At 53.3% G+C, this 27,833-nt stretch overlaps 12 protein-coding genes across 12 annotated transcripts; 6 read left to right on the top strand and 6 right to left on the bottom strand.

The window, feature by feature from the left end:
* Window positions 1–314: 314 nt before the first annotated feature.
* Window positions 315–2,507, top strand: LTS14_004766 (uncharacterized protein; the record flags this gene model as incomplete). Its single annotated transcript, XM_064837466.1, is given in 2 exon segments — window positions 315–836; window positions 849–2,507. The coding sequence occupies 2 exon segments, from the start codon at window positions 315–317 to the stop codon at window positions 2,505–2,507; spliced, it is 2,181 nt and encodes a 726-aa protein (XP_064694789.1).
* A 2,209-nt stretch (window positions 2,508–4,716) lies between these two features.
* Window positions 4,717–5,771, top strand: LTS14_004765 (uncharacterized protein; the record flags this gene model as incomplete). The annotated part of the gene is made up of 2 exons (XM_064837465.1): window positions 4,717–5,525; window positions 5,576–5,771. 2 exons carry the CDS (start codon window positions 4,717–4,719, stop codon window positions 5,769–5,771), a joined length of 1,005 nt encoding a protein of 334 aa, XP_064694788.1.
* A 1,021-nt stretch (window positions 5,772–6,792) lies between these two features.
* Window positions 6,793–8,642, top strand: HXT5_2 (hexose transporter hxt5; the record flags this gene model as incomplete). Its single annotated transcript, XM_064837464.1, has 2 exons — window positions 6,793–7,778; window positions 7,841–8,642. 2 exons carry the CDS (start codon window positions 6,793–6,795, stop codon window positions 8,640–8,642), a joined length of 1,788 nt encoding a protein of 595 aa, XP_064694787.1.
* Window positions 8,643–8,904: 262 nt separating this feature from the next.
* Window positions 8,905–10,095, bottom strand: LTS14_004763 (uncharacterized protein; the record flags this gene model as incomplete). Its single annotated transcript, XM_064837463.1, has 1 exon — window positions 8,905–10,095. The coding sequence occupies one exon, from the start codon at window positions 10,093–10,095 to the stop codon at window positions 8,905–8,907; it is 1,191 nt and encodes a 396-aa protein (XP_064694786.1).
* A 582-nt stretch (window positions 10,096–10,677) lies between these two features.
* LTS14_004762 (uncharacterized protein) lies at window positions 10,678–12,231 on the top strand (the record flags this gene model as incomplete). Its single annotated transcript, XM_064837462.1, has 2 exons — window positions 10,678–10,779; window positions 10,837–12,231. The coding sequence occupies 2 exons, from the start codon at window positions 10,678–10,680 to the stop codon at window positions 12,229–12,231; spliced, it is 1,497 nt and encodes a 498-aa protein (XP_064694785.1).
* A 782-nt stretch (window positions 12,232–13,013) lies between these two features.
* LTS14_004761 (uncharacterized protein) lies at window positions 13,014–13,792 on the top strand (the record flags this gene model as incomplete). Its single annotated transcript, XM_064837461.1, has 2 exons — window positions 13,014–13,299; window positions 13,371–13,792. 2 exons carry the CDS (start codon window positions 13,014–13,016, stop codon window positions 13,790–13,792), a joined length of 708 nt encoding a protein of 235 aa, XP_064694784.1.
* Window positions 13,793–14,151: 359 nt separating this feature from the next.
* On the bottom strand, window positions 14,152–15,092 carry FMT1 (Methionyl-tRNA formyltransferase; the record flags this gene model as incomplete). Its single annotated transcript, XM_064837460.1, has 2 exons — window positions 14,152–15,012; window positions 15,066–15,092. The coding sequence occupies 2 exons, from the start codon at window positions 15,090–15,092 to the stop codon at window positions 14,152–14,154; spliced, it is 888 nt and encodes a 295-aa protein (XP_064694783.1).
* A 293-nt stretch (window positions 15,093–15,385) lies between these two features.
* rps23 (ribosomal protein S23) lies at window positions 15,386–16,035 on the top strand (the record flags this gene model as incomplete). Its single annotated transcript, XM_064837459.1, has 3 exons — window positions 15,386–15,517; window positions 15,672–15,798; window positions 15,857–16,035. The coding sequence occupies 3 exons, from the start codon at window positions 15,386–15,388 to the stop codon at window positions 16,033–16,035; spliced, it is 438 nt and encodes a 145-aa protein (XP_064694782.1).
* A 258-nt stretch (window positions 16,036–16,293) lies between these two features.
* On the bottom strand, window positions 16,294–17,688 carry GLR1 (Glutathione reductase; the record flags this gene model as incomplete). Its single annotated transcript, XM_064837458.1, has 2 exons — window positions 16,294–17,087; window positions 17,112–17,688. 2 exons carry the CDS (start codon window positions 17,686–17,688, stop codon window positions 16,294–16,296), a joined length of 1,371 nt encoding a protein of 456 aa, XP_064694781.1.
* A 799-nt stretch (window positions 17,689–18,487) lies between these two features.
* Window positions 18,488–20,925, bottom strand: LTS14_004757 (uncharacterized protein; the record flags this gene model as incomplete). The annotated part of the gene is made up of 4 exons (XM_064837457.1): window positions 18,488–19,319; window positions 19,373–19,753; window positions 19,805–20,733; window positions 20,791–20,925. The coding sequence occupies 4 exons, from the start codon at window positions 20,923–20,925 to the stop codon at window positions 18,488–18,490; spliced, it is 2,277 nt and encodes a 758-aa protein (XP_064694780.1).
* Window positions 20,926–23,743: 2,818 nt separating this feature from the next.
* On the bottom strand, window positions 23,744–26,388 carry RIM20 (pH-response regulator protein palA/rim20; the record flags this gene model as incomplete). Its single annotated transcript, XM_064837456.1, has 2 exons — window positions 23,744–26,050; window positions 26,110–26,388. 2 exons carry the CDS (start codon window positions 26,386–26,388, stop codon window positions 23,744–23,746), a joined length of 2,586 nt encoding a protein of 861 aa, XP_064694779.1.
* A 601-nt stretch (window positions 26,389–26,989) lies between these two features.
* LTS14_004755 (uncharacterized protein) lies at window positions 26,990–27,642 on the bottom strand (the record flags this gene model as incomplete). Its single annotated transcript, XM_064837455.1, has 3 exons — window positions 26,990–27,290; window positions 27,383–27,539; window positions 27,627–27,642. 3 exons carry the CDS (start codon window positions 27,640–27,642, stop codon window positions 26,990–26,992), a joined length of 474 nt encoding a protein of 157 aa, XP_064694778.1.
* Window positions 27,643–27,833: the final 191 nt, after the last annotated feature.

Genomic DNA, 27,833 nt, shown 5'->3' with positions numbered 1-27,833 from the left:
CACTCTCTCCGAACGATACTCTCGTATGCACTCAAAATGTCGACCAGTATGCAAGAAGTGGAGGGTAAAGTGGCTGTATGTGAATGGTGACTACATGCTAGCGCGCGGATGCAGGAGACGGGAGACGGGAGGTTGCACCCGAACCTAATTGTCGGAACACCGGGCTATCTCTGTGAATGCTTTGGCTCGCAAGATATGACAACAGAAACAAGGAGCCACAAGACTTGCGCCTTAAGGTCCTGAGACATACACAGTGATTAAAGCCTAAGAGAAGGCGAAGTATTTTGGCTTACTACGCTCTCTCAACACACATCATGTTCTCCTTGCGCCGGCTTCATTGTCACTTCTGTGGGACCCGCTCTCAGTACGCAAGATCATCTGGTCTTAACGACTTCCAGTGTACATCATGTGAAGCAGTCAACTATCTCGATCGAAAAGGCAACATCATCGACACACCAGCAAGTGCCGTAGCCCAGCAGCAACAACAACAGATAGCAGCACGAGAACAGAGCCCACCCTTCCAGACATTCACACAACAATTACCAGAGACACTTGAGCACCAACAAAGCCAGGCATTCTGCAGCACATGTCAGCTCAACCAACATCTGTATATGGAAGCACTGGGAAACTACCTACCAGATGAAGACGATCCGCAATACCAAGAGTACGAGGATGCATTACCACAGTACACAGCTGGGCTTGAGAAGAGATACCCACAGGTCTGCAAGAGGTGTGCTCCGCTGGCACAGAGGAAGATAAATCGAGCAGATCACTATGCTGGAACGTATAATATCCAACGACGAGCTAATGAAACGGCAAGGAGAGGGCTTGGTGGGGTAAGAAGGCAGCGAGATGACTGGTGGAAGTGGAGCATGCGGAGAGCGTTAGGTGGTGTCGAGACTTTGATGTATGCGAGCTTGATCTTGCAAGTAGCCTGGCACATCTACGGCATCTTGGTGGCCAGGACTCAGCATATTCAGGGAGATTTAGAGGACGCAGAATCGGCGTTCGACCCAACGAGACGAGAGTGCTTACAAGATGCTTTGCGTTTGCGATTCAGTCAGGCCTGCTTCACCTCGCTTGGTTCATATCTACCACGCGCATTCCTTATGTCGACGATTCTTGTGTGGTACAATCCTGGCTTGAAGGCATGGTATCACCACACGCACCGCATCGAATCAGTCACAGGCCAGACGGAGCATTTCTGCATGCAACTGCTCATGTTAACCATAAGAGCTGTGGCATGGTATCAGCTCTCGAACGCTGCAGCTACCAAAAACATGACTGCACAGCAGCTAATGGCATCCCACGCCTTCGTGGCCTTTTTCATGCTTGCCGTCCAATGGCTCAGCGATCGCGCTATCAAGACGGTGAGATTCAAGATCAGGCAGAAAGTGATGCCAAGACCTGATGAGCACGACGTCCTCGGTGTCGATGCCGGTCCAGAAGCCGACGAATATGAACGACAAGCCTCTTCGATACCGCCTTCTCAACTCTTTGCCCGAGAACAGCTTGATCGCGTTCGACCATTCCCGATCAACAATCTAGCACCGACATCAGCGGCTCGCGACGGGCAATCACAGATGCCATCTCCACCACTCTCGGATGAAACGGACGATGAAGCAGGCGATCCTATGGAAATCGATGTCTACCCTATCACACGATCACAAATTCCTGGTGCAGCGATCGACCGCACCTTCAAGACACGGCAGAGCCAGAAGCGTCCTGCTCAACAGTCACCCCGAAGCCTCTTCAATCACGGTGCTACGCAAGGAGCCGGCTGGTCCGGCATGCGGGACTCCATCTTCGGCATACGCGAAGACCTCACGGCGGAGACCGAAGCAAAACGGAAGGCAGAAGAAGAACGCGCGAAGCTCAAGTTCCAGCCTTCAGTCGAACCATCACCGTTTCGAGGACGTTTACCCGCTGCTCCAATGAGTATGGAGCGCAAACTGCGCAACCCTGTCACCCAGCTGGCGTTCAAGGAGACACCAGTGAGCAAACAACAAGACTTTATGCAGCAGATGCGAGCAGGTATTGCAAAAGGCAAGATGTTCGGCGGCTCATCCATCACTCCGGTCTTGCAACTACAGCACAAGCAAAAGCACAATCAGCAAATGCCAGCCGGCTTCACGGCACTCGGTCTTAACGACGGCGACAGCGACTTCTCCCCTGTTAAAAACAGCGGTAGGAGCCTAGCTGACTCTTCTCGTGGTGGCCTAGAGCTGAAGCCAAGCACGTGGAATCTGCCGCAGGACTTTCAGCAGCAGGCTACGGGTTTGGAAGATATGTTTGGTGGGAATAACTTTCGGATCAAGGATGAACCGGAGTTTGCTGCGCAGGCTCGATCACCGGAGGAGCGGAAGAGAAAAATTGATGGCTTAAAGATTGCTGCTGGTGTTGCGGTCTTCGCGGTTGTGGTAGGAGTGTTTGGGTGGAATGTTGATGCTGTGAGGAAGGCAGTCTGTTTATGGTTGGTCGCTCGTATGGAGGATCTTCGGTTCTGATTTTGCACGGAGCGAGATCGCTAAGATGGACTTGATGTCTTGGGGCAGGATTGGTGTTACTGGCATGTAGTAGCGGGTTGCAATTCGGATTGCATGTGTACCATGATACCCACAATGTGATCTGAAAGTAGGCTTAGCAAAGTTAGCAGGTCATGGATGTTTTGAGCATCATAGATTGCAAGGCACATACCTTACGTGTCCCCTATCCCAGGTACTCATGACCTTCTTTGTGATTTGTCGTGCTGGCCACAGGAAGCATGCGCATATGTCGATATTTCTCATGCCGGACAGTCGTCGCCTTCAAGGGCCTTCCCTCCTTTTCATTTCTCATCACAGCTAGAGCATTTCTCTTCCCGGCTTAGGCGTGGCGTAGCGCTGACTCCTCCGAAGAAGCCAACAGTGGGTTTGATACTGCGAGCACTCCGCCTTCATTCACCCCATCGCCCGTCGATCTTGATCAGAGCAGGTCGATGCTGCTCTACGAGCGCCAAAGTCTGCGCCCACGGCATATGCAGCTTTCGAAGCGCTCTTACGGTCCTGAACATCGCGCAGATCAAGAGTTGATCAGCATTGAAGCGCGACATTGTCTTGCTGTCCATAGGATCATAGAAGCTGCCCACGGAGCGGCCATGATATCGTTCCAACCAAAGAACCAGGTTTGTCCAATTCGGCTCTTCGCCCGCGGGAAGGTCCAGTCTGAGGTTGGTTGACTTGTCGTAGCTCATCTTGCAGCCAAGGAGAGTCTTGCGGGCACTGAAAGCGACCGATGAGTCATACCGAAAGGCGGGTAGAACTAAGCGATTCTCGCAGTAGAAGATGCTCAGAGACTCGGCTCTAATGGCGTGGCAGGTTGACAGTAGTCCGGGTACTCCGTAACCCGAGTTTGTGACAGTGATACCTCGCTCGGCGAGCACGCACATTCGATAGATTCGATTACGAATCTCTGCGGGGTAGTCCAAAGACAGGACATTGTGCAACAGCATCGCGGTGTGGTGAGTCGGTCCTTTGCGATGGTACCCTCACCAGACGTGAATACGGGGTCACAGATGGAGGTGCTGTGTCGGAGGGTTGAGCGCCGTCGAGTGTGGGAGAATCCATGCTTGCGAGCACGTTGCAGTGCTGATGAGTTGTGATCAGGTAGAAATCCTGAAAGTGTGTTGCGTGTTTGAGCAGAGCGGATATGCAGGCACGAACGCATATGTGCGCAACGGTCCGCTCGATTGGACATTGATAAGGTATACCAACTACTCCATCATCGACTATTCACCCAACAAATCACTACCTATATGTACGCTACCGGGCAGGGCAGGTCAATCGTGAACGGGACATGGATGTCTCTGTAAGTGCTCTATTTCGAACACGCACATTTAAGGAGTTTGCTTGGTCGCGGCTCTCAGCTATGTCGAAGGATAGCACATGTTTTGCGTAGCCTGATACAGCATACCATACCAGCATGGCCTCGGAGTCCTTCTATCGAGCAAGATGGCTGTCATGAAACGTTCCGCATGGCCATTACAGTACAGGCGGCGCTTCTGTGATCACAGCACCCAGCAATGATGGGCAAGAAGACCGTGGCTGCGTGCATCTGAGAGTATGCCGTCCTTTGTGTCTGGAAGGCGCGAGATGATAGTGGTGGGAAAGAAGCATGTCAAGCTTCTGGAGTTAACCTCTCTGGTCTTGGCAAGCAGGGATTTGGCTTCGTTCCACAACCTCACACTTCTTTCGTCCTGAGCCGTCGGCGATGATCGTCATGCTTGTGCAACGGAATGCCGCAACTCTGATGCTTCGGATTCTCGTATAGATATAGACGGCTATTGCGGAACACGGTGAAGTACACGCTCATCTCTTTATCTCGATCTCTCGTCCTTTCTCACCCTGCAACCACGCTCTCCTAACACACAGCAACCGTGGACATAAAGAACGAGAACAAGAACGTTCGCAACACGCCTGAGTACGCTGAGTACCAGCGTGACAACTTCTGGGCAAGCAATGACGGCAATGTCCCACCATTCAATACTCGTGAGCATCTACAACTCTCCTCAGGTGGCGAGCATGGACTAACCTCACCACAGACCCAGACAAGCTCGAGGAGCGCGCAAAAGAGAAGCTAAGCGAAGGAGGATGGTACTACGCATCGAGCAACGTCGGACAATCGACCACCCACCTGGCGAATCGTCAAGCCTTCTACCGACACAAATTCATACCTCGCATGCTAGTCGATACCAACAAGAGGGACACAAAACACCACATCTGGGGCCACAAAGTCTCTGCACCAGTTGGCTTCAGTCCAGTAGGCATCAACAAGATCTACCATCCTCAAGGCGAGCTACCCGTGGCCAAGGTAGCGAAAGAGCTTAACTTGCCATACTGTCTCAGCACAGCCGGCTCCCAACCCATCGAAGACGTCGCCGCCGCGAATGGAGAAGGACCCAGATTCTTCCAGCTCTATATGCCACATGACGATGAGCTTACTGTGTCGTTGTTGAAGCGAGCCTACAACAGCGGCTTCGCAGCCTGTATCCTAACAGTAGATACCTGGCAACTCGGCTGGCGCCACGACGACATCAACACCTCGAACTACGCCTTCTACCACGGCATCGGCGCCGACCTCGGTCTCTCTGATCCCGTCTTCCAGAAACGGCTAGCAGAGGATGGTATTGATCCGAAGACTCAGCCCAACGAGGCGGGAGCGAAATGGATCGATAACGTATGGCATGGCCGTGCACATTCGTGGGAGCGGATGCCGTGGCTGATCAAGACCTGGAAGGAGATTAGTGGTGGAATGCCTTTTGCCATTAAAGGTATTCAGGATGTAAGGGATGCTAGGAAGGCGGTCGAGGTCGGCGTTGACGGGATCGTAGTTAGTAATCATGCTGGTAGGCAGGTTGATGGTGCGATTGCTAGTCTTGATGCGCTGGAGAAGATCGTTGATTCTGTTGGTGACAAGACGTATATTATGTTCGACTCAGGCGTTCGCGGCGCATCGGACATCTGCAAAGCTTTGGCGCTGGGTGCACAGTAAGTCTTCATCATCATAGCTTTCCTGAACCATGCTGACGATACTTCAGATTCGTCTTCGTGGGCAGGCTCTGGATCTGGGGATTGAGCATCATGGGCGAGCATGGCGTCCGACATGTCATGAAGTCTCTACTTGCCGATCTGGACATCATGTTCAACGTCGCAGGCATCCAGTCTGTCGACCAGCTGATCGGCCATCGCGATTGGCTAAGACAGCCACCTTGTTGGCCAGACCCTCATAGCTGAGAAGAGTAAGTTGTGAGAAAAGTCACGTTCATGGCGTAGCATACCGTCTAGAGACTAGATATAGAACTTGTAAATCGCAACGTAGTCATGGTAGAAGCCTCTGTTACCCAGTCACGCCCGCACCTTCTGACTCTCAATCCTCAAGCTGAATGGCACCCTTCTTTCTATTGTTCTTGACAGACTTCCATTCGATACCAGGAGCGCAGACTGTGAGACAAACCTGAAACCTTTAGGGGGTCAGGATTCTCAAAGTCTTCACCGTTGTCTTTCGGAGCGGCAACATCGACATCGTGTAGATGCTGTTCTGACACGGCACTCACGCCTCTGTCTGCTCCGGGAGGTGCCTGATGGTCTCTTGAAGACGTTACAGACGAGTCCATCGGATCTTCCATATTCTTGGCCGATTGCTGAGGAGCCATACGAAGGCCGGCTCACGGATGCTTGTTGTCCGCAGCTCGACACGCCTTCGGGAGTGGGCCACAGCTGACACGCTCGGCAGCTGTATGCCGTTGCACAACTGTAGTCAGCGCTACTGCCCCGTGCTGTGAAACTCTTGCCGTGTACCCCGACGGTGTACAAGTCGAGTGCCGATGCTTGGTTAGAAATCAATTCAAGATCCAGTGACGCAAGAAGAAATTGACAAAGTTCAGGCGGCACAGCAGAACCGCGACTCTCGTCCGGATTCCAGCCAATGACCGAGCGTCGCGCACTTCGCACCGGCCCGTTGACGCCAAGATCATGACGAACTCACGCCGCTCGGAGGACGTTCGCGATGACATCGACTATGGAGCCAGTGGAACACCCAATAGCGAAATTGCCTTGCGCACCGGACGCCTCGGACCACTCTCTGCCCTCGTGCTCAGCGGCGCCATGTGAACGCCCGAGGTGATGACGGCGCTATCACAGATTTTGCATGGTTATGTTCCCCTCACATAAGAGTGTTTGTCCTGCCCGTGAAGTCTACCAGCACAACGTTTGACCACCCCGCGTCCTTTCTGGAGAACAGGACCGATTGCCCATCATGCCGTTGTCTTCTTCTTTCCAGAAGATGCTCGGCAAGAACAAACAGAACGACCAGGCTGGTGCGATGTCAGGCGAGACGACACCACGCAATAATGCCAGCGTGATCGAGAAGGATGCAGTCGTGGCTGAGAAGGCGGACGTCGACAACTCCAAGGTCAGGATCTTCACCGTCCGAGTCTTTGTCATGGCATTGATTGTCAGTATCGGTGGTCTCATCTTTGGCTACGATACTGGTCAGATCTCCGGGTTTTTGGAAATGGACGATTTCAAAAACCGATTTGGTGAGAATGGCGCTTTCAGTAATGTGAGGTCTGGCACCATCGTTGGACTTCTATCTATCGGTACCTTGATCGGAGCCATTGGCAGCGCGCCAATTGCTGATAAGTTCGGCCGCAAGATCTGCATCATCACCTGGAACATCGTCTTCATCATAGGCGTGATCATCCAGATCTCGACAACACGCCACTGGTATCAAGTTGCTATCGGGCGCTGGGTTGCCGGACTTGGCGTCGGCGGCCTTTCCGTACTCACACCTATGTATCAATCGGAGACCGCGCCTCGCCAAGTCCGTGGTGCGTTGGTCAGTTGCTATCAGCTGTTCATCACGGCTGGAATCTGGCTAGCTTATATCATCAACTTTGGAACGCACAACCTTGGTGGACCCCAGCAATGGCGAATTCCCATGGGCATCGGTTTCATATTTCCCGCCATCATGGCGATAGGTATCTTCTTCTTACGAGAGTCGCCCCGTTGGGACTACCGCAATAACCATATCGATCGTGCCCGCGCGACCATCGCGAAATCCTACGGCGTGCCGATCAATCATTGGGAAGTAAATCGTGAGATGAGAGACATTAAGGCCAAGTTTGACGCCGAGACTGCCGGTGGTGGAAAGCCCAAGTGGTATGAATGCTTCACTGGACCTCGTATGGGCTATCGTACAGCTTTGGGTATCACCATGCAAGCCCTGCAACAGTTGACCGGGTAAGTGCGAACACGATAAACCCAGCATGAAGAGGAATGAGTTTGGCTGACCTTCTCAATAGTGCCAACTTCTTCTTCTACTACGGCACGACCGTCTTCGCAAACATCGGCCTGTCAGACTCATTCGTGACATCGATCATCCTTGGGTCCATCAATTTCGGCATGACCTTCCCCGGCCTTTACGTAGTAGAACACTTCGGTCGCCGGCGAGCACTGATGACCGGCGCACTGTGGATGTTCATGTGCTTCATGGTCTTCGCGTCGGTCGGTCACTTCCTGCTCCAGCAAGGCGTGCAGATCCATACTGCAGGCACGGTCATGATCATTTTCGCAGCACTTTTCATCGCAGGCTACGCTATGACCTGGGGACCGATCGTATGGGCTGTGATCGGCGAGCTCTTCCCTACACGCTACCGAGCAACCTGCATGGGTCTGTCATCCGCCAGTAATTGGATATGGAACTTTTTGATCAGTTTCTTCACCCCATTCATCACAGCTGCGATCGACTACCGCTACGGCTACATCTTCGCCGCATGCTCTTTCACGGCCGTTTTCGTCGTCTACTTCTTTCTCTGCGAGAGCAGTGGACGGTCGTTGGAGGAGATCGACACGATGTACATCATGCACGTCAAGCCTTGGCAGTCAAGCAAGTGGGAGCCGCCGGAAGAGGAGATATCGACCGATGCTCTATACCTGGAGCCAGGAGGCCGCAATATTCGCAAGGCAAATGCTGCGGGAATGGAGAATGCTCACGGTGTTGAGGACGTACCACCACCAACGGAGCAGCATGGCATTCACGATGTTTCTGGTACGGACTATGAGGCTGAAGCTTCTGGTGTGAGGCAGGGGTCGATTGTCAGGTAGTGGCATTATGCTACATTATTGCTTGCGTACATGCGAAGGAGTATTGGCTTGGTGTAATGTTGAGTACTTGTACAACTAGCGATCGGAGTAGCTTAGCATTGGTGCATACACCTGCCCGCCCTTACAGCATCATAAAGCATCCTTCTTCACAGGACTATCGCCGTCTCGAAACTCCGTGACGTCCTTCTATGGCCCGACAGAACAGTGTTCTTGTGAAGTCGCTCAACAATAACCTTTCTCTGTCGCTTATACGGCAGCCCGATCAATCGTACTGCTGCTCGAGAAGGTGGCGAACGTTCTGGTAACCACTAGCAGAACGCTGAGCGGAAATGGCAACATCCTGTGTGATCACCTTCTGCTTACCACCGCCGTCGTCATCTTGCCACTCCGCGCGGCAGAAGACACAAGTCACGTTGCGAGCCTTGACTTTAGCCCACTGCTTGAAGCAAACCTGATGCAGGCTGTAACCGCATGTCTTGCACCAGACTGTGGCCTCGCCCTCCAGTTCAAGCGAGCAGATAGGACAATCATCATCAAGCGGCTTGCGATTGCCAGCATCGGCATCCTCCACCTTGTCTCCGATCTCGGATGGAAGTGGCGGAGCATTGTCGAAGATCTCACGCAGCTCAGATGTGAGGAAGGCGTTCTGGTACTTGAGCCTGTCTGGAGCCTCAAGAACGTTGTGCAAGACATAGATCAGGTGCTTGCAACACCTCTGCTTGCCATCCCTGGTGAAGAGGGCGACTGGACAACTGCAGCTCAGCAAGTGCGAAATGGTGATGGTATAGACGTCTCCCCTTGACCCAGCCATCTTGAGGACCTCGGATGGGCAGTCGTCGTGGCCAGCATGGCAGTCGTCTTCGAAGAAGCGCTCGCGGTTGAGAACGAACATCTTCTGGGTAGTGGCTCGATGCAGGAAGGTCTCGTACTCGTCACCGGGGACTTCGACGAAACTGCGAAGACGTTTCTCTTGCTGGCCAGGCAGGAGTGGTTGGGTCTTGGATCTGGCACGCTCGATGCGAAATTCGGCAGCTTCGCCATGCCAGCCCTTTTCTTGGAGAGTGATCTTCTTGGTCTGAGGATAAATCTTGGAGTGAAAGCCCTGGCGAACCTGCTCGTCGAGTGGTGGCGGGTCACCTTTCTTACGTTTGGTCTTAGACTTCTTGCTCGCTTTCTTCGCCACGGGCGAGGAAGTATCGCTAGTGTCGAAGGTTGCATCGTCCTTGTCTGCTTGCTTTGCAGTTTTGGTCCTCTTGGCAGGTGGTTCAGGAGAGTCTGACAGAACGGCAGATTCGCCATCGCCCGGTGAAGGCTTTTGTTTTGTGACTTTGGGTGCCTTTGTAGACTTGGAGACAGGAACCTTGGTGGCAAGAATGTCTTCTGCTTGCTCATCGGCATAGGTTGTGACCGCCTTGCGAGCACGGCCAGATCGGCGCACTCCGTCAGTCGCCATTGTGGTTCCCCGGCGTGAATGAAAGGTGGAAAGAAAGGGATGAAACTGTAGCATGTAGACTGAAGGAATCCAAGAAACGGTGAGGTGAGGTGCAAAGAAGGAAAGCGCACCTGCCTGCTCGCTTGCTTGCTGCTTGCTTGCCTGCCTGCGTGTAGCGCGTGTCTCACGCGTCAATGCAACATGTTACTCGATGATGAAGCCAACTCAAAATGTACTCACCGGCATCTCGTTGAATGCGATCGACTTTGAAGCTTCGCAAAGCGCTATTGATGGTACTTCACCACGTTCGCGTCAGGGAAGATGTTCACTTCACCTCCAGTTGTGGCTTCCTCTTTAGTCACAGCGGCTCGTCCCGCTCCATGCGTCATGCGGGACCTGGAGCTATTACATAAGCCCAACCTTGAACCATGAGCCGCAGCTGAAGCTTGACGATTGACATTCGAGGTTCACATTTGAGCATCCACACGCCTTTCCACACGCATTTGCCTACCCGCCTGCCAGACGCCTTCTCCCGCCCCGCGCAATTGAGATCGAGCCTGCAGGAACTCTACCGACGCCAACATTCCTCCCAGCATCGGCGCAATGGCTACCGACGCCGCCATGGCAGACATGGATATCGACATCGACTATGGCATGGACGAGGACACGGCGCGCATGCTAGCTGAAGCCGAAGCCATGCAATCTGTACGTCCCACACGCGACGCGAAAGCAACGAGCTACATCACTGACGACTCCGAATAGACAAATGGCATTGATACTGGGGAGATGAATGGAGTGGAGGAGGCAGCAGAGGACGGCGAGGTCGAGCAGAATGCGCTGGTGCCAAAAGTGCATGTCCGTGGCGTGGATGATCTGAGCACGCGGGATGTGGAAAACTTCGCCAATGAGCACTTCTCCTATGATCTGTTTAAGAAGGTGGAGTGGGTCAATGATTCTGCCGTGAACCTGATCTACGATACCGATGCGGCAGCAGCAGACGCACTCACAGCTCTCTCGGCAGAAGAGCGTTCAGACCCACTCGAAGAACGACCAGCGAAGAGATTGACTACGCACCCTAATGTCGTCCTGGTCGTGAGACGAGCTGTCGAATCCGACGTCAAGGTCAAGAATGCTAGTCTCCATAGCAGATACTACCTGGACAATGCGATCGATCCAGAAGATCCACACGGCAATCGCTCTGGCAAGAGAAGATATGGAGAGCGTGGCTACCGCAACAGAGACTACGGTAACAAAAGACGAAGACGGGACACGGAGGATGATGGCTATGCAAGACGCGGCTCAGGCGGCGATGCATTCGATGAGAACATGTATGATGATAACCCTGCGTCTGTCGAAGCTCGGAAGGAGCGAAGCCAGAGCTACACTTCAGCAGACGTGGGGAGGAAGCGAGCGCGCACAGGCGACGAGCTATTCCCGGACAAGGCAAGCGGACGTCTACGGAACCGCAGTGCTTCACCAGATCGTGATGGTGATGGTCGCTATGGCTTCGACGACAACCAACCTCAGAGGCAACCTGCACGTCCACGTTCACGAACTCCTTCACGACGTGTACTAGACAACCGCGAAGCACGAGAGCTGATGACGAAAGAACTCTTCCCGGACAAAAAGTCGACAAATGGCATGAACGGCCATGGCGGTGCAGCAATGGATCTCTTCCCAACCCACAGCTCTCCTCCGAAAACACCTCGTGAACTCTTCCCCTCACACAAACGGCAAGAAGCGCGGGACATCGACAGTGAGTATCGACGAGTAGAAACAGATCTCGGTGGGTATTCTTTTGACGGCACAGACGAATGCGACACTTACAGCATCTCAGACAAACGACCTCGACGCCAAGAGAAGGGTGATCTGTTCTCTCGTATTTCTGGTGGACCGGCCATCGATAAGAGCTATGGCCGTCTCGACGATCGATCGGACTCGGACTTCAGCTTCAAGGGCGCGGGTCGCAAGGATAATGGGTATAATATACTCGGTGCCAGTGGCGAGACACAGAAGCAATCTTCATTGCCTAAAGAGCTATTCCCACTCAAGGCTGGCAACGGTGGCAGTGGTAAAGACCTTTTCGCTGGCAAGGATCTCTTCGACGGGAGGATCAAGGGACGTGGCAGCAGGAGGCGCGCTGAAGACTTTGCCTAGGCGGCGGACGAGATTCGGCAGGTATGAGGCTTTGCCGAAAACGACTGTATTTGCGACGAAGACGATCAAGGGGCTTTTGACCTTCAGCGTGGTGTTGGTGGAGGCGCGGTATGATTACTTTCACTTCATTTCAGCTATGCTACTAGCTATATAGGAACGACAGCCGTTTACTCTCCACCAATCGTGGCCAACATTGCTGTGTAATCACGTGATGCCAACATGCACAGGATCATGGGCAGGCTCGCCTTTAGCTCCTTGTCTTGTAACAGGAACCTTCCGACGTATACTGGGACTCGCCTTCCGAGACACGATCTGCAACAGGGATCCTTTACAGCAAGCCATGCTCGTGCGAAGCTTGAAGCAAACAAGAAGTTTCAGGCTTGGCAAGCGAGTGCTGCGCGACACGGCAGACGCACTATACTTGGAACCTTTTGTTCCGGTCAGTTGTCTGGGATGCGGGCCGCCGAAGTGGTCGCATAGGCAGGTCGTCTTTCATAGGCACCCTCACCCAGCAGTAGGCGGCGCATATGTGTCTCCACCAATCAGATTGGCCGACTCAGCCTATAATTGATGCAGATAGGCTGTGGCACGCAATAATTTGCAAACGACAACGAAGAGATTCCTCCGTGGTAGACAGCCATGTTCACCAGAGGTGCGGATGTAGTGGTATAAGAACTTGCTCGACGACCGAGAGAGCGTCTTTCCGGTCTTGTACATCCAGTCATTACCATCCTCTACCACTCTTTCCACTCATTACCAAAGGTCAGCCGTCTCAAGACACCATGGTCGCCTTCTCGCGAGTCGCCCTTGCGCTCTCCGCTATCGCCACCACGACGTTCGCTGCACCCGCGTCGCTGGTCGACGCCGTGCTCGAGACCCGCGGCGACTATAACTTCGTGCTTGGCGAAGACCACCCGCTTGCCCTGGCCCGTCGCAACGCTTCGCTCGAGAAGAGGCAGAACTATGTCCAGAACTACCATACCGGTGGTACCGTCAACTTCCAGCACTCTGGAGATAAGTTCTCCTTGAACTACAATGTCAATGGGCAGGATTTCGTCGTCGGCATTGGTGAGTAGGGTGGTCCACAGTGTCTCACCGCCACCTCTTCCTATACAATGGACACTGACACCCCTCACTAGGCTGGAACCCAGGCAGCACCGCCCCAATCACGCACTCAGGCAGCTTCGGCGTCACTTCCGGCCTAGGCACGCTCTCCGTGTACGGCTGGTCGACCAACCCATTGGTCGAGTACTACGTGATCGAAGACTCCAAGGGGTTCACGCAGACGGGTACCAACAAGGGCACCTTCACAACCGATGGCAGCACCTACACTATCTGGGAGAACTTGCGTTCCAATGAGCCTTCGATTCAGGGGACTTCGACTTTCCAGCAGTATATTTCCATTCGTAACTCGCCGAGGGCTAGCGGGACGGTTACCATTGCGAACCATTTCGCTGCTTGGAAGAGCCATGGGATGAGTCTTGGCACGCTTAACTTTCAGGTCATTGCTGTTGAGAGCTGGGGTGGGGCTGGGAGTGCGTCGCAGCTTGTCACTCACTAATGGCTGTAACGCTCGACGAAGGTGGAGTCATCTGGGCCAATGTAAGCGCATTGGAGCATTTGATCTCGACTCTGTAGAGCGAGATGTGGTCAGTCGGGAGAGCGACTCGGACCTGGAAGGAACTCAGGACACCGACGTCTATTTCTACCGAGACACGAACGGCCACAGTCATTGTACAGCACATCCACGGTTTATTCTTGGAGCGACACGGGAGAGACCGACTGGCGAGGGACCGATTGCTGATGGTGCTATCTTAACGAACAATTCTCTCCTGATGAATGGTGCACCAGTCGTGAACATAAAACCTGTAGCAGACAGCGTACCTGTAGCGTTCCTGCCCAGTACCGGTACATAGTAGTCTATAACTGTAGAGCTCTATACAGTTTTGCGTGTCCACCACGTTTCGGCTCTCCCTCGATCGTGATGGATGATGGAACCATGACCTTGTTGTCGATAGTGTAGAAGCCAACCTTACCCTCCAGCGCCAAAGCTGTCCCTGGCTGTTCACCTGACGCTGGATTGCTGATGGCACTCCATGGACCATGATAGATACGTCGTTTGCCTTGAGAGTCTTTAGAGTCCCACAAATTTGATAGCACTCTATCCCGTACCATGAGATCTTCACCCGTCCACTTCTGCCAGTCGATATGCCGATCCTCTGGCGTAATCTTGGCGGCGTACGTAGCTCTCTCGAAAGTATCATCCAGTGGCTGCACGGGAGGTATAAACAAGCCGTCGCATATCCCTTCAACAAGTAGCTTGGCACCAGCAGTGCCGAGCGTCTCGACGACTTCATCCAGATGCAAAGTATATGGAGATGCCAGTGTTGGCGATTGACTGAGCAAGGCTCCATGATCAAACCGTGTCGGATGCATAGTCTGCAGCGTCACACCAGTCGTCTCTGCCCTCTCTAGCATGGCTCGTTGTATGGGAGCTGGACCACGAAACGCTGGTAACAGCGATGGATGGACGTTAAGGCCACCATAACGAGCTGCATCGAGAATTCTTGCTGGGACCAGCAGGCCGAATGAGACGGTAACGATCAGATCGTAGACACTGGATGATTGCCAGCCCTTGAATGTATCGACTTGATAGAGTTGGAGACCAAGGGTCGTCGCCACGGGTTTAATGGGCACTTCTTGAACTCGCTTCAGACCGCGGCCGACTCTTTTGTCAGGCCTGCATAATACGTCAATGGCTGCGATTATGTCGGGTCGTGCCTGCTGCAGATCGTGGAGAGCGCGTAGGGAGTAGATGCTGAATTGGTCTGCACCGCAGAAGAGAATCCGTAAAGGGTCATTTTGTTTCGTGCTTGAAGATCTTCTGGCCGCAACACATGCGCGAATCCTGAATATCGCATGGCTGGTGAGACATAAGTGCCGAAGCATCAGCCTGTCTTCTTAGGTCGTTGGCAGATTACTCTAAGAGCGGAAGAACAGGAGTGGTGGAAGAGGGCGAAGCGATAGCACGTGATGCACGGGCCCGACCGCTCGGTTTCGGCTAGCGCGCCAAGGCAAGCAAGCCCACCTTCACAATTGAAGATTCAGTGAGCGGCAGTGGAGTGATAGCAACCTTTTCCACAACACCGCAATCATGGGTAAAGGAAAGCCAAGAGGACTGTTGGCAGCTCGCAAGCTGCGCAACCACCGACGCGAGCAGCAGTGGGCGGATCTACACTACAAGAAGAGACTTCTCGGAACAGCATACAAGTCCTCGCCATTCGGAGTACGTACGATACCATTACCACTGCGATCGCCTCCAGCATGCCTTTAGCCCAGCCACGAAAATGAAGATACTGGATGGTGCATATGGCTGTGGTGGCGATGGCGGTGGAGGCTTCGATCTATTAGCAGGACATTTCGGCTAACACATGGCGAAGGGTTCATCACACGCCAAGGGCATAGTCCTCGAAAAGGTCGGTGTTGAGGCCAAGCAGCCCAACTCCGCCATCCGCAAGTGTGTGCGTGTCCAGCTCATCAAGAACGGCAAGAAGGTCACCGCTTTCGGTATGTCCTAACATACCCCATGCATCACACGATCACCCACTAATTACGCTTACTACAGTCCCCAATGACGGTTGCTTGAACTTCGTGGACGAGAACGACGAAGTCCTGCTCGCTGGTTTCGGTCGTAAGGGCAAGGCCAAGGGTGATATTCCCGGTGTGCGATTCAAGGTCGTCAAGGTCTCCGGCGTGGGTCTCAGTGCGCTGTGGAAGGAGAAGAAGGAGAAGCCTCGCTCATAGACGGGTTTCAAGATGCGTTGATATGAAGGGCATGGCGTTTTGCAGCGAGTTGGCAGGCTGGACGACGGTCTGTACGACTCGTGGCTGGGCTTTGTAGCAGCACTGAACGAAATCATTACACGCACATCTACGCAATGACAAGCACACGAGGTGCTGAGGACAGTAAGCAGGTCACTATTCAGATCCGAAGACAGTGCAAGTATACTCAGCTATGTGTGCACAAGGCTGAACAGGTCTGCTCTATACAAACAGCCTACACTACTTCATCGTCACCAGCTCCTCAGAAGCGGTAGGATGAATCGCCACACACCGATCAAAGTCCGCCTTGGTGGCACCCATCTTGATAGCCACACCGAAACCCTGCAGCACCTCACTCGATCCCATGCCCAGAATATGCATTCCCACCACCTTCTCATCCTTGCCCTGACAAATCAACTTGTAGGCAGTCGGAGTCTTCTCATCCTGCTCATGCATAGCAAAGTACATATCCGTGAAGTTCGAAGAGTAGATCTTGATATCATCGCCAAACTTCTTCCTCGCATCAGGCTCGGTCATGCCGATACTGCCGACTTCTGGATGGGAGAAGACGACCGAGGGGATATTGCTGTAGTCCAAGTGCGCGTCTTTCATTCCGCCGAAGAGACGATCTGCTAGTCTGCGTCCGGCTGCGATGGCCACGGGTGTGAGTTCGAAGCCGCGGTCGCAGACGTCGCCTAGAGCGTAGATGTGCTCGATGTTGGTGTTCTGGTAGTCGTCGGTCTTGATGTGGCCTTTGTCATTTTGAGCCACTTTCGTGACTTTGAGATTCAGCTTTTCTAGTTCGGGACTGCGGCCAATGGCCCAGAGGACTGTATCGACTTCGATACTGCCCTCGCCACTCTGGTCCTTGTAGTGTAGCTTCTTCTTGCCGTTCCCGAGATCCTCGAGCTTGGATTGCGAGGACTGCTTGTGGAGATGTATGCCGTTCTTCTCGTATTGTGCCGTCACTTTCTCCTGCACCATCGGGTCGAAGCTCCGGAGGAAGGTGTCGTTGCGGATGAAGAGGCGGGTTTCTGTCCCCAGGGCGTGGAACATACCCGCCATCTCTACAGCGATATAGCCCGCGCCCACCACAGCGACCTTCTTCGGCTGCGTCTCAAGCTCGAAGAAGCCATCAGACGTGATACCATGCTCCGCGCCCTCAACAGGTGCCAAGTTGGGATATCCACCAACCGCAACCAGGATCCTCTTCGCCTTGATCTCCGCCTCGCTATTATCATCCAGCAGCACCTTGACCGTATGCGAATCGATGAAACTCGCCGTCCCATGCAGATACTCCACCTTATCGCTCTTCAAATTCTTCTCATAGATTCCGTTCAGCCGCTTCACATACGCATCCCTCTTCCGCTTAAACGCACCCCAATTGAACGGCGCCGTCTCCTCGAAACTAAACTGATACGCCCTCGCGTCCTTCATATGCTCAGCGATGTTCGCAGCGTTCCAGGTGATCTTCTTGGGCACGCAGCCCACGTTCACACATGTGCCGCCCAGACGCTTGTTCTCAATCACGATGGCTTTGGCGCCGTACATGCCGCTGGCTCGTCGCGCGCTGGCGAGACCGCCGGAGCCGCCGCCAAGGACAAGGTAGTCGCATTCCTTCTGTATCGGGGCCATGATGGCGGATGTGCTGGAGAAGTGGCGGGAGAGGGTGTTGAGGCGCTGTTGGTGTACACTTCTGTTGGCCGTGGTGGCGAGACGAAAGAGTGTGTGGGAAGACAGTTTGACGATAGTGGCGTCCCTTGTAGTAAGGGCAAAATAGGGGCAAGGAACAATGTTTCGTGCGGTTATATATACAAGAATGACGCCTCTGATTCGGCCGATATCGAAGCTATTGGGTAAGCTACTTGTCCCGCAGCTACTGCTGTGCTTAGCTGCCGGTGTTTGGAAACAGGTGGGTGATGTGTAATTATGTGCTAACGTCAGACGACTGCCTTTGTCACTTATTCCTGAGCTGATGGGAGAGTGATAGCTTTACTGCTGGTGTTCGAGATCATAAACGTGATACTTGAGCACGATATAGCTGGACAGAGGCCTGTGCTGGCTAAACTTTTCTCATGCCGTCACCATGGTCAGTGCATGTCGAGACAAATGTTCGTAGTATGGATATGCTCAATCGTCAACGTAAGATGCTTGATAGAAAACCACACCTTCCAGAGCTGTTAGAAAGGACAAGTACAATAGTGTTACATATGTCGGCACTTTTCGACTCCCAAACGCCTCGCTTATGTGGCACAATTTAGTAGTATGGCCCGTGGTACAGAATGTAGGCCTGGAGCACTCCGCGGAAGTCGAGCCTGCTCGATTTACGCTTTTGTCTCCAAGCTTGATTACGGTTCTGCGCAAAATGTAAAAAGACGGTCTCACTAGGCGACCAAAAGTCGATCGTGGCTCCCCGTCTCCGACATACTCCTTTTCACTGCCAGCCCCACCGGCGTGCCTCGCCCATATTTTGCCCCGGAGTTGTTGTGCTCAACAGAGAGTCAACGTATGCATTTGAGGTCTGGGTGGTCGGTGGACCTGCTGAGCCGCCGTAGCCGGGCCATGAGATACCGTGGATGGAGCCGGTTGTGGGTGAGTTGAAGTCCATGCTGATATCGCTGAAAGACATAGGAAGGCCTTGTGCTGGGAAGGGTGTCCAGAAGGCGTGTTGCGCTTGGTCTGCGTCCATTGGAGCAGTCGGGTCTGTGTAGAAGGTCGGTACGTTCTGCTGGGTCTGCAGGAGTGGTAGCGATGAATGTTGCTGTTGTTGTAATGGCGGTGGGAATGGAGTCTCGGGCTGGTGACTCGATATTGAGCCGCCAGATTTCGCTCCACTGCCACTCGAATCTTTCCGTGGGATGGTCGTGGCGAAGAAGTCTGATGCAGGTGGCGATGGCCACTGTCGCATCAGGCGGAAGCTAGACACTGCTGCGGCATCTTCGGGCAGCGCAATGTTCCATTTCGTGGCCAACGCGCGAATTATATCGATACACCGAGCAGCGAACAGATGGTTTACAGACATCGTTTTAAGATCGTGCAGACCTTGGCTGAGGTTTGCAGCGGCAGAAGCCTGCGGTAGGTTGAGCAGATGAATGGTGCTTGCTGACATGATCCAACTGCAGACCAGATGGCATACGCGTCTCAAGCCGTACATGGCTCGCAGAGCATTCATGAGGCTGGAAATCTCGTTTGCACGAAAGGTGCAAGTATCTCGTGGGAAGAGACCAGCTCCTCTAAGGTCAAGCTTGATGTAAGGTCGGAAGAGTCTATGGTCGTTGTTAGCTGACGATTCATACCAGACCATCGACTTGGCACTTACTGCAGTACGCAAGAGTGATAGTACATATGGAGGACTAGCACATGCGGCAGAGTCGTATTTTCGAGGCGAAACGCGTCTGGCAAGTTATGATACCATTCTTGGTACTGATTGTAAGCAGCAGCTAATCGCCGGCTGGTAAAGCGCTCTTGGGGAGCATAGAATGTGTTGACCATGTCACTTGCCAGCTCGCTGAGTCTGCTGAGACAGTCAACGAACAAGGCTGGCCGGGCTGGCTGTTCTGAGCTCGGACTCAAGGCCACGCCATCTTCAACGTACGGACGCCAGGTGGTAGACTCCAGGCGTTCGCTCATGGCCGGCTTTGGAATGTCAGCAGCTGCGCGAGGTAGTAGCGAGAGTCGACCAAAGCTAACAGAACATGTCCTACAGCAAGTCAATTCTGTGATCGCGAGAGAGTGGTGTACGCGCACTTACGTCTCCAGATTGAACACCGCCCAAAACGTTATCCTTCTAGACTCCATTTCCGACGCCTTCATCCCGCTGCCGATGACCGACAGATGCAGACCGAGCTCGAGCGCCATCCGCAGACACCGACCAGCATACATGTAGCCGCTGCTCTCTCGACCGTGCGAGCACTCCCGTACAGCCATCACTCCAAGAGCTTGGACTGTCGTAAGAGATGATCTACCATCACGGTCTAATAGCCTCTTGGCTTCCGCAAAATATTGGTCTCCAGCAGTCATGGAGTTGTTGGGATCGCTCCGCGCGCCCGGTCGATCAGAGTAATGACATGCCATAGCCAAGACTGCGTTCACAAGCATAGCACTGCAATAACTCGATCGACCCTGACCCATGTCCCGCAGAAAGAGCTCGCGAGAGAAAAAGTGGTAGAATGGGTGTACCCAGGAAAGGAATAGATTGAGCAGATGTTCGACGAACTCAGCATCTTGGGGCTGCTGGAACCAGCCCGTCGGTATCTCGTTCGTTGTTGGACTCTCGCTGCTTCGGTAGCCATCGTCACTGGATAATTTCCGCGGCGATGCTGATATGTGTTCGGCAGGACCAATGCTCGTTGGTGTGGCCTGTGACATCTGCTGAGCAAAGTCGGCCTCGAGGGTCTGCGGAGCATAACTCGATGGTAGGCGGACGTTGGTTCTGAGAGCAGCAGCGATCAGATCCAGCGAGGAATCTGCTCTAATGTGGTGCAGCAGTGAGACAGCATCGTTCTCAGGTAGACTCTTAAGCGACGCTACTATGACATCGAGCGCATCGTTCTGCTGCTGTAGACACTGTATGTCGCGTTTCAGTGCGCCTTTCCGTCTGTGGTCGCTGTCTGCATCATATTGGCATTCCGTTCGATAGACTGCTGTGCATGTCGAGCAAGACGGTACTGCTCCGTCGCACTATAGCTTGATCAGCGGGTGTGTTGATTCCAATGCCATCCGGGGTGTCTTTCTAACCTTTGATTTCCGCTTCCTGCAAGGGATACAGGCTGAAGATACTGCCCGTCGCTTGCTGAATTTGCTATCTCCGGGAGTCTCACTGCCCTCAGATGTTGCAGGGTCATCTTTAGGCCGTAAAGGTCGTGGAGGCATAAGGACGAATGGGGTTGTAAGTCAGTAATCATAGACCGTTCAACGAGATGCAGCATCAAACAAGAGCAGAATCGAAAATTCGAGGCCGTGAAGTCTCATGAAGGTTGCACTGGCGGCGATTGATGATAAGCCTGGGACGCAAATGCGTTGTTAAGCAGTAGTGCCGTGGTAGAATGCATAAGAAGTGGTGAGCCATACTTCTGCCATTGCTGGACGCCACGAAGCATGCGCCTGCCCAGGGATCTACAGCGTCCATAGTCTCGACCCGTCTGTACTGTCACTGTCAGTGGGCCTGAGGAGGGCCTTGGCATCCAAGTGCAGATATCGCGAGGCCTTGGCTCCGAGAGAAGCGAGCGTCCCTGAGCATAGGAAGCATAACACCGGAGCCCGTCAAGGTGTAGTCGAACCCTGTGCAGGTTGTCGGATGTGTCGGCCGGGTACACTGCGACTGATTGGTCCTAGCGGTATTGAAGAGCGTTCGTGGCTTGGCAAGTCTATGCTTGGCGTGCACGACGGTGCGGCTGTGTCGCTAGGTTTTTGCTGTCAAGTAGCGATGTCCATTATTCATCTCCTTCTAAACTCCGTCTATGGACCACAACTTCCCATGCTTGGCGTTGTCTGGAATCCGAGGTCTTTCTTTCTGTCGGGACGGAACTGACGGCTGGGTGTGGTTCGAGTGCCGACACCGAGCCGCCTCAGGGTGTGGCTACATGCCAGAAGCTTAATTCGTCGTCAGTGGCCAGTTACAAGGTAGTACGTCAGCTCGCTGCAACTGTTACAGAATACGGGATGGATGCAGCGTTACACTTGATGGACATTCTGCGTGGGCATCACGCAAGTCGCATGCTTGCGGTCGCTCGCGCATGCCTGGTCAGTATACCGACCTTCTCACGGCACAGCCCTCGCTCTCAAACTACCTGCCACATTGGGTCCTTGCCAAGAGCTGGTTGGTGAAGTTCTCAGAGCGCTCCTGCTCCACACATTCACCGGCACTGGCAGGCCCGGCTGTCGATCTACTCAATGGAGCTGGGATTCACCATATCTGCGCTGCTTTACTAATCCTCTATCGCAGGGCGCCGATGCATTCGGAGCACCATCTTCGGATTCGCTAATGAATCATGACTTGTGCAAATCAAGCGCATACTGACTTGTCGCCAATCAAAAGATAGCATCAGCCTCATAGCGTCGGAGAAGTGTACTCTTCGTCGCAGATCATGGCATTACTCGTGGTCATGCTCTGCAACTTATAGCATCATTGTGCAGTGTATAAGACGACTTCGTGCACATGGGATTCCAGAGTGTTTGCACCAAAACAACTTCGAAGCACATATCGCTAGTGCATCGATCGTACCAGCGAATGTGTTTTGCGTAGGTTCCCGACTCTCACTGCCACACACCACACGCTCGCAGCTTTCACACTAAGTCCAATCTCGCGTCCCGTTGAGGATCGCAAAGTATAGATCTCAAATCCTTCACACGTATTGATCTGATTGTAGCCGAGTCAGAATGCGCATGGACGCTATTGACAAGCCGCCATTGGCTGAGTGCTGCAATCGCGACAGTCGAGCAAAAAGCTCAACCCAGGCCGGGCAGAAACTATCATTCGGCAGAGTGATTTCATAAACAAAACCTTGCCGGAGGCTTGACTTGTCTTGAACCACTTGCGCCACAAATCTAACGGCCATTGCACTGTACAAGCATTATGGTTCAACTCTATCAGGTGTTCTCCGCGACCGCCGTAGCTTCCCTCGAGATAGTGAATCTCGGATTCTTGAACATACAGAAGGGCTGGCCATGGCATGTTCGCAGGGAAGCAACGGTCGAAAATGCACTTCAAGGCTAGAAAGCCATAGAGACCGAAAACACTTTTCACAGACGAGCAATTACATATCACAAGTCATCGGGCTGATACCATATCCGGATTGTGGCGTCCTCGGCAATAGTTGTCCTCCGGCACTTTCAGTCTTCACCCTTTCGCATCGGAACACACTGAAACGTTTCCGCTCGTCTGACCTGCCAATTCGCACGCTCCGAACAGCACGATAGCACAGCATGTCAGCCGAACTTTCCACCGAAAAGGTGTCCCGGATCAGACGGCTGGTAACTAACGGCATGAGATCTGCAGTTCTCCACGTGGTCGGGACCGGGTCTGTGCAGTCATTGTGCTTCCAAAGCTTCTAGGAAAAAGGCTGAATGACGTTACTGCAAGCCACTGCGACATGGTCCTGTAAGTTCGGAACTTCAGATGTATGTTTGCAGCACTGACGAATTGTCGTTGCTGGTAGGTCATACCGCCGTCGACTTAGCAGATTATGTAGACGACAACTGGGACTGACAGAATTGAGACAAGAGAATCACGATGGAACAAAGATGCAACCAGCTAAGCAACAGAGTGAAATCGCACGACCAATAGCCAAGCAGCTCCACGACCGAGAGCATGACGCAAGAGCAGGAAAGGTGGAAAGGTAAAAGTGGAAGTGATCAGTAATCATTTATCCTGCGTTGAGACGGCCCATGCCGCAAATCTGGCGGAAAACGTCGTTCGTAGGTATACTTCGGAGCGCATAATTTCGCCGCGTGCGAGCCCAACGAAAACCTTGGATAATCACGAAAGATACTTCGCTCGGTACTTGGACCTCGTATGGTGTAATGTGTAATACGTACGGAGCGCTGTCGTCCGATCCATAGCCTATACTGACACGATACGATATGCACTGCTCGCCGCTCCGCAATAACTGCCTGCGTACTCGCCAAGAAGATCGGCCTAGTGTATGCAGCCACCACGGCACGCTGCAAGGGCGTGTTCGTGATACGGACGTCAACGAGGCACAAACTTTACACCTTGCGCCGGATCCCAGCGGCTGTCGACAGGCTGTGTGTTTGAAACATTGGCCTTGGACCCTGATGCGGGCTGTGGTCCACCGAACACGATAGGCATGCCCTCCTGCCACGTGGTTGGCCCTGTCGAGATTGGCTCAGGACTCTGGATCTTCGCCACAGGCGGTGGCTGTGCCTGTGGTCGTTGTGGCATGGGCGCTGGTATTGGCTCGTCAATCATGCGTGCAGGAGGAGCTGCATGTTGCTGCTGTGTGTTGTGTTGCTGTTGCCGCGCGTGTGCTTGCGCGTGCTTCTGCGAAAGTAGGTTTTGCTGATTCTGGTGTTGAAGTTGCAGGCCAGCCATGGCAGTTGACAAATCATTCTCCAGCGCCTGCGCTTCAGAGCGGCGGGTGTAGACAAAGTTCCTGCATTCGTCTCGGAATCTGCTGACGATTGTGCCGAGATTGTTGTAGAAGCTTCGTCCTGTGTCTAGATCCTTGATGACTTGCTTGTATGTTGTGTACGCGTTCTCCAAATCCTGCAGCGCCTGCTCGCGCTCAGAGGTTGACGTGTCGCCTTGCTTGGCAGTCTGGAAGGACTGGTTGGCTTGTCGAATGCGCTCGCTAAGTTGGTCCTGCTCGGTTTCCTCTCGTTTGAGCTCTTGTCTCTCCCCATCGTATCTTCGTAGGCGATCATCAAACAGATGCTCGAATTGTGAAGCGACGATGGGCTGCATAGGAAACTCGCGCTCGATCTTGGAGGTCTCCTGTAGGAGGTCTGGCAGCACATCGTCTTCTCGAGAAGTGGCCTTGAGTGCTTCGACTTTCTTCCTTCGACGACTCTCAAGTCGGTTGACCTCATTTATGGTAGCTCGCAAAGTATTCGTTGCCCTCTCAACTTTGGCTGTAATGGTCGCACGCCGACTAGAGGGCACGTAGTCTTCCAGATCACGATCTGTACCACCCAGCAGCCGGATAAGACTTTCATTGTCCCGGATTTTCTTCTGCACCAGCTTGTCGCTGCTATCGGCCTGGTTCAGGTAGCCATCGATATCGCTGACCTGGCTATACAGCTTTGGCACCGCATCTGGAGCCGGTGCCCGATTCCATCTCTCGGTGCCGAACTTACGACGTGCACCTTCATCTTCTCCAGCTTCTGTGCGTAGTAAGTCCACACCGTCCTGATACATCTGACGCAAGTTCGACTTAATCTTCTCGGTGTCGGCGATAGTCGCATGCAACATATGTACGCCATCAGCTTGCCGAATCTCGTCTGCGTGGCTGGCCAGACCTGGTGGTAGTCCAAGCGGCTTCTCCAATGCTTGTAAAGATCCAGGTAAGTTCAGACTCGCGAGCAGATCCTGAATGCGAGTTGTCATGTCGTCGAGCTTCCCAATGATATCCTGTTTGACCAGTCTGTCTCGGCGGTCCGCATATATGGAGGCGGCAACGTGCACGCTGTACGGTACCAGCTTTGCGAACAGTGGACGACCGAGCTCCCCTTTGTCCCCAAGCAGCTCTTGGCTTTGGCTGACTTCCTTCGGCGTCTTAGCGGAGACCATGCTAGCACGATCAAGCATCTTTAGCTCGGACTTTGACGGCTCAGGAATGAGGTAGATGGTGTCGTTGTCCTTCTCCGACCTCTTTAGGTCCTCTTGCACTCTAGTCTTGAGGCCATTGAGGTCAGCTTGAACAGCTCTGTTGATGTAATTGCTCTCCTTGAGAGCCAAATTGACGCAGTTCAAGCTGTCTCGGAGCCGTGCGACTTCCTCTCCATACTTTCGCTTCTCCAGACAGTCGCATGCCGCTCGGTACTGCGCAGCTGCAGCGAAGTGGTGATGCTTGGCGTTGATGTGGTGTATCCATTCGCTGCGTATGCTATTACTCTTGAGCGCCCAATCGCCAGCTTCGTTGTACAGATCGCTGACTTTGGCAGCCAGCTTGGCTATGCTGGCATCTTTCAGCCCGTCTTTCACGGCTTTCTGCCAGAAACACTCTTGTGCCTGAGCGAGCATGAGCGCCTGAAGTGCCTCTAGCGTCATGTTGTCCATGTCCTCTGGTGGCGGGCTCCTCAACTCCGGCACAATGCTTGTCTTGAGGTAGTCCACCACGCCGGCAGCGAAGCAGAAGTTGCTAGCTGCACTCTTCAGTCCATCGGCAGTAGCACGATTGGATGATAGTGCGACCTGGGAGTACATCGCTGCCAAATTGAACAGCACGTTGGCCAGTTCGAAGCGAATGTTGTTCTCAATATGGGCATGGTTGGTGTGATAGCCCAGCGAAGGGTACCATGTAAAGTCAGCGCCAATCTGCAATCCTCATCAGCATCAGTATTCTGTGGCACGGCCAGATTCGAAGATATACCCACATCCACTGGGAATTTCCCACTCATGTATACAAGTTGTGCCGCATATTGCTGGAGCTTCCTCAACCCACTGCCATGAGGCTCCAAAGCATTTACAGCCTCTTTACGCAGCTGATCAATCACTTCCAGGTCTCTTGCGAACGTCGCCGGATGCTGATCGTATTTTGTCTCGATGTACTTCCGAATTGGCTCAGATAGCTGGAGGTTATGGGTACGACGGAACGGTATCTGCAGTATGTTCCCATTCTGCATCGTCTGCGTCGCCCAGCTTACTTCTGCCATCTTCTCGGCGATCGTAAGGCACCTTACATCAGCATGGACCGATAGTCAAGATGACTGACCGGAAGAATAGAATTAGCGTATGGTATGTTGACTTTCTTGCTGGCGTGGGCAAGTGTGGCGGCAGCGAGGCGGAAGCTGTGGCGCCACGGGATGGATGAGATGGCATTCACCCAACTGTTGTGTGTTCGATCATTGCGGCTGGTAAGTTCGTGTATACACTCCATTCACCAGATGATTATAATTCGCAAGCCCACTTCTCCAGCTGAATGCTGTCACATCACAAAACCGAGCGCTGTAGGCTCTTTCCGGCTGCAGATAGAGCCGCACTCCTGCCCCGTTAACTAGGATGAGAGGACAACGGGCTGTCAAGACTACTCAACGATTGCTAACTCGTTACGTTGCTGCATTGCGCTGGTCGCATCTCGTGTGCTATAGTACATTCGTGTCTCATCTTATCACGCCATAACGAACGCCATCTCTCGCCTGATCCTCCAGCACGTTCATCTCGCCAGCGAGCATATCGAATGCTAGTCGGACACCGGGCTCGCATAGAGTTTCGAAACCCATCTCGCTGTCCTTACCGCTTGAGCCTGAGAAGCTCTTACTTTTTCTCTTCGACACCGGCGGAAGTGACAGTGCCAGCCATCTCCTCCTCATCGACCGAACCCATGGTGTCAGCAGAAGAGGAGGTACTCATCTTCTCAAGCTCATTGTGATCGGCGAGATCACCTTGAGATGGACCATGGACATCTTCTTCGTACTCAATGACCTCCGGGTCAAGAGCCTCGAACTTGGTCTTGAGGGCCGAGTGGCCCGCAGCCTGGGAGAAGCTGTTGGTGCGACGGCGCGGCTTGGCCGGGTTGTAGTCGTAGTCCTCGAGCTCCGAGACTCCGCTGCGGCCCCTGGGGAGTGATATGTCAGCAAAACATTACATATGACGGGGGAAGGATTAGGACGCTTGGTCAAGCTCCGCAGTAATGTGAGGTGCACTCACCAGTTGCCTTTGCCTCCGCCCTGCTTCTTGGTGGTAGCCGGGTCGTTGCCGGAGTACCCGGCTTTGCCGAAGTAGCGAGGGAGGTGCTCTTCAGGAGCAGCAGTGCCGTTGGCGAGCCCGACGTGGTCACGGTCTCCAGTCTTCTTGGTACGAGTCACTACGACAATCACTATTAGCGACTGCTACTTGCTTGTGTAGCTCGTTGAAGCTCAAATTTGTAGCGTGCTAATAGCCATTGGGTGACTGGAGGGCATTGCCATCGTGGCAGGTGAACACCGAGAACACCAACACTTACTTATCTAACTTCAAATGGTAGTACAAGTAGTGGTGAGTGTAGGCTAGAATGGTGAGCAGTGGTGGGACGAGGGTGTGTTGTGGTCAAAGGAACAAAGGAGTTGAGGTCAGGAAACGACGCCCAAGCTGTCGTATGTCTAACGTCAGGTGGTCGCGT

This window comes from Recurvomyces mirabilis (genome assembly GCF_035927965.1).
Source record: "Recurvomyces mirabilis strain CCFEE 5264 chromosome Unknown scaffold_11, whole genome shotgun sequence".
NCBI lineage: Eukaryota > Fungi > Ascomycota > Dothideomycetes > Mycosphaerellales > Teratosphaeriaceae > Recurvomyces > Recurvomyces mirabilis.
Note: the sequence above shows the minus strand (reverse complement) of the source record. Positions and strands in the feature narration are given on the sequence as shown.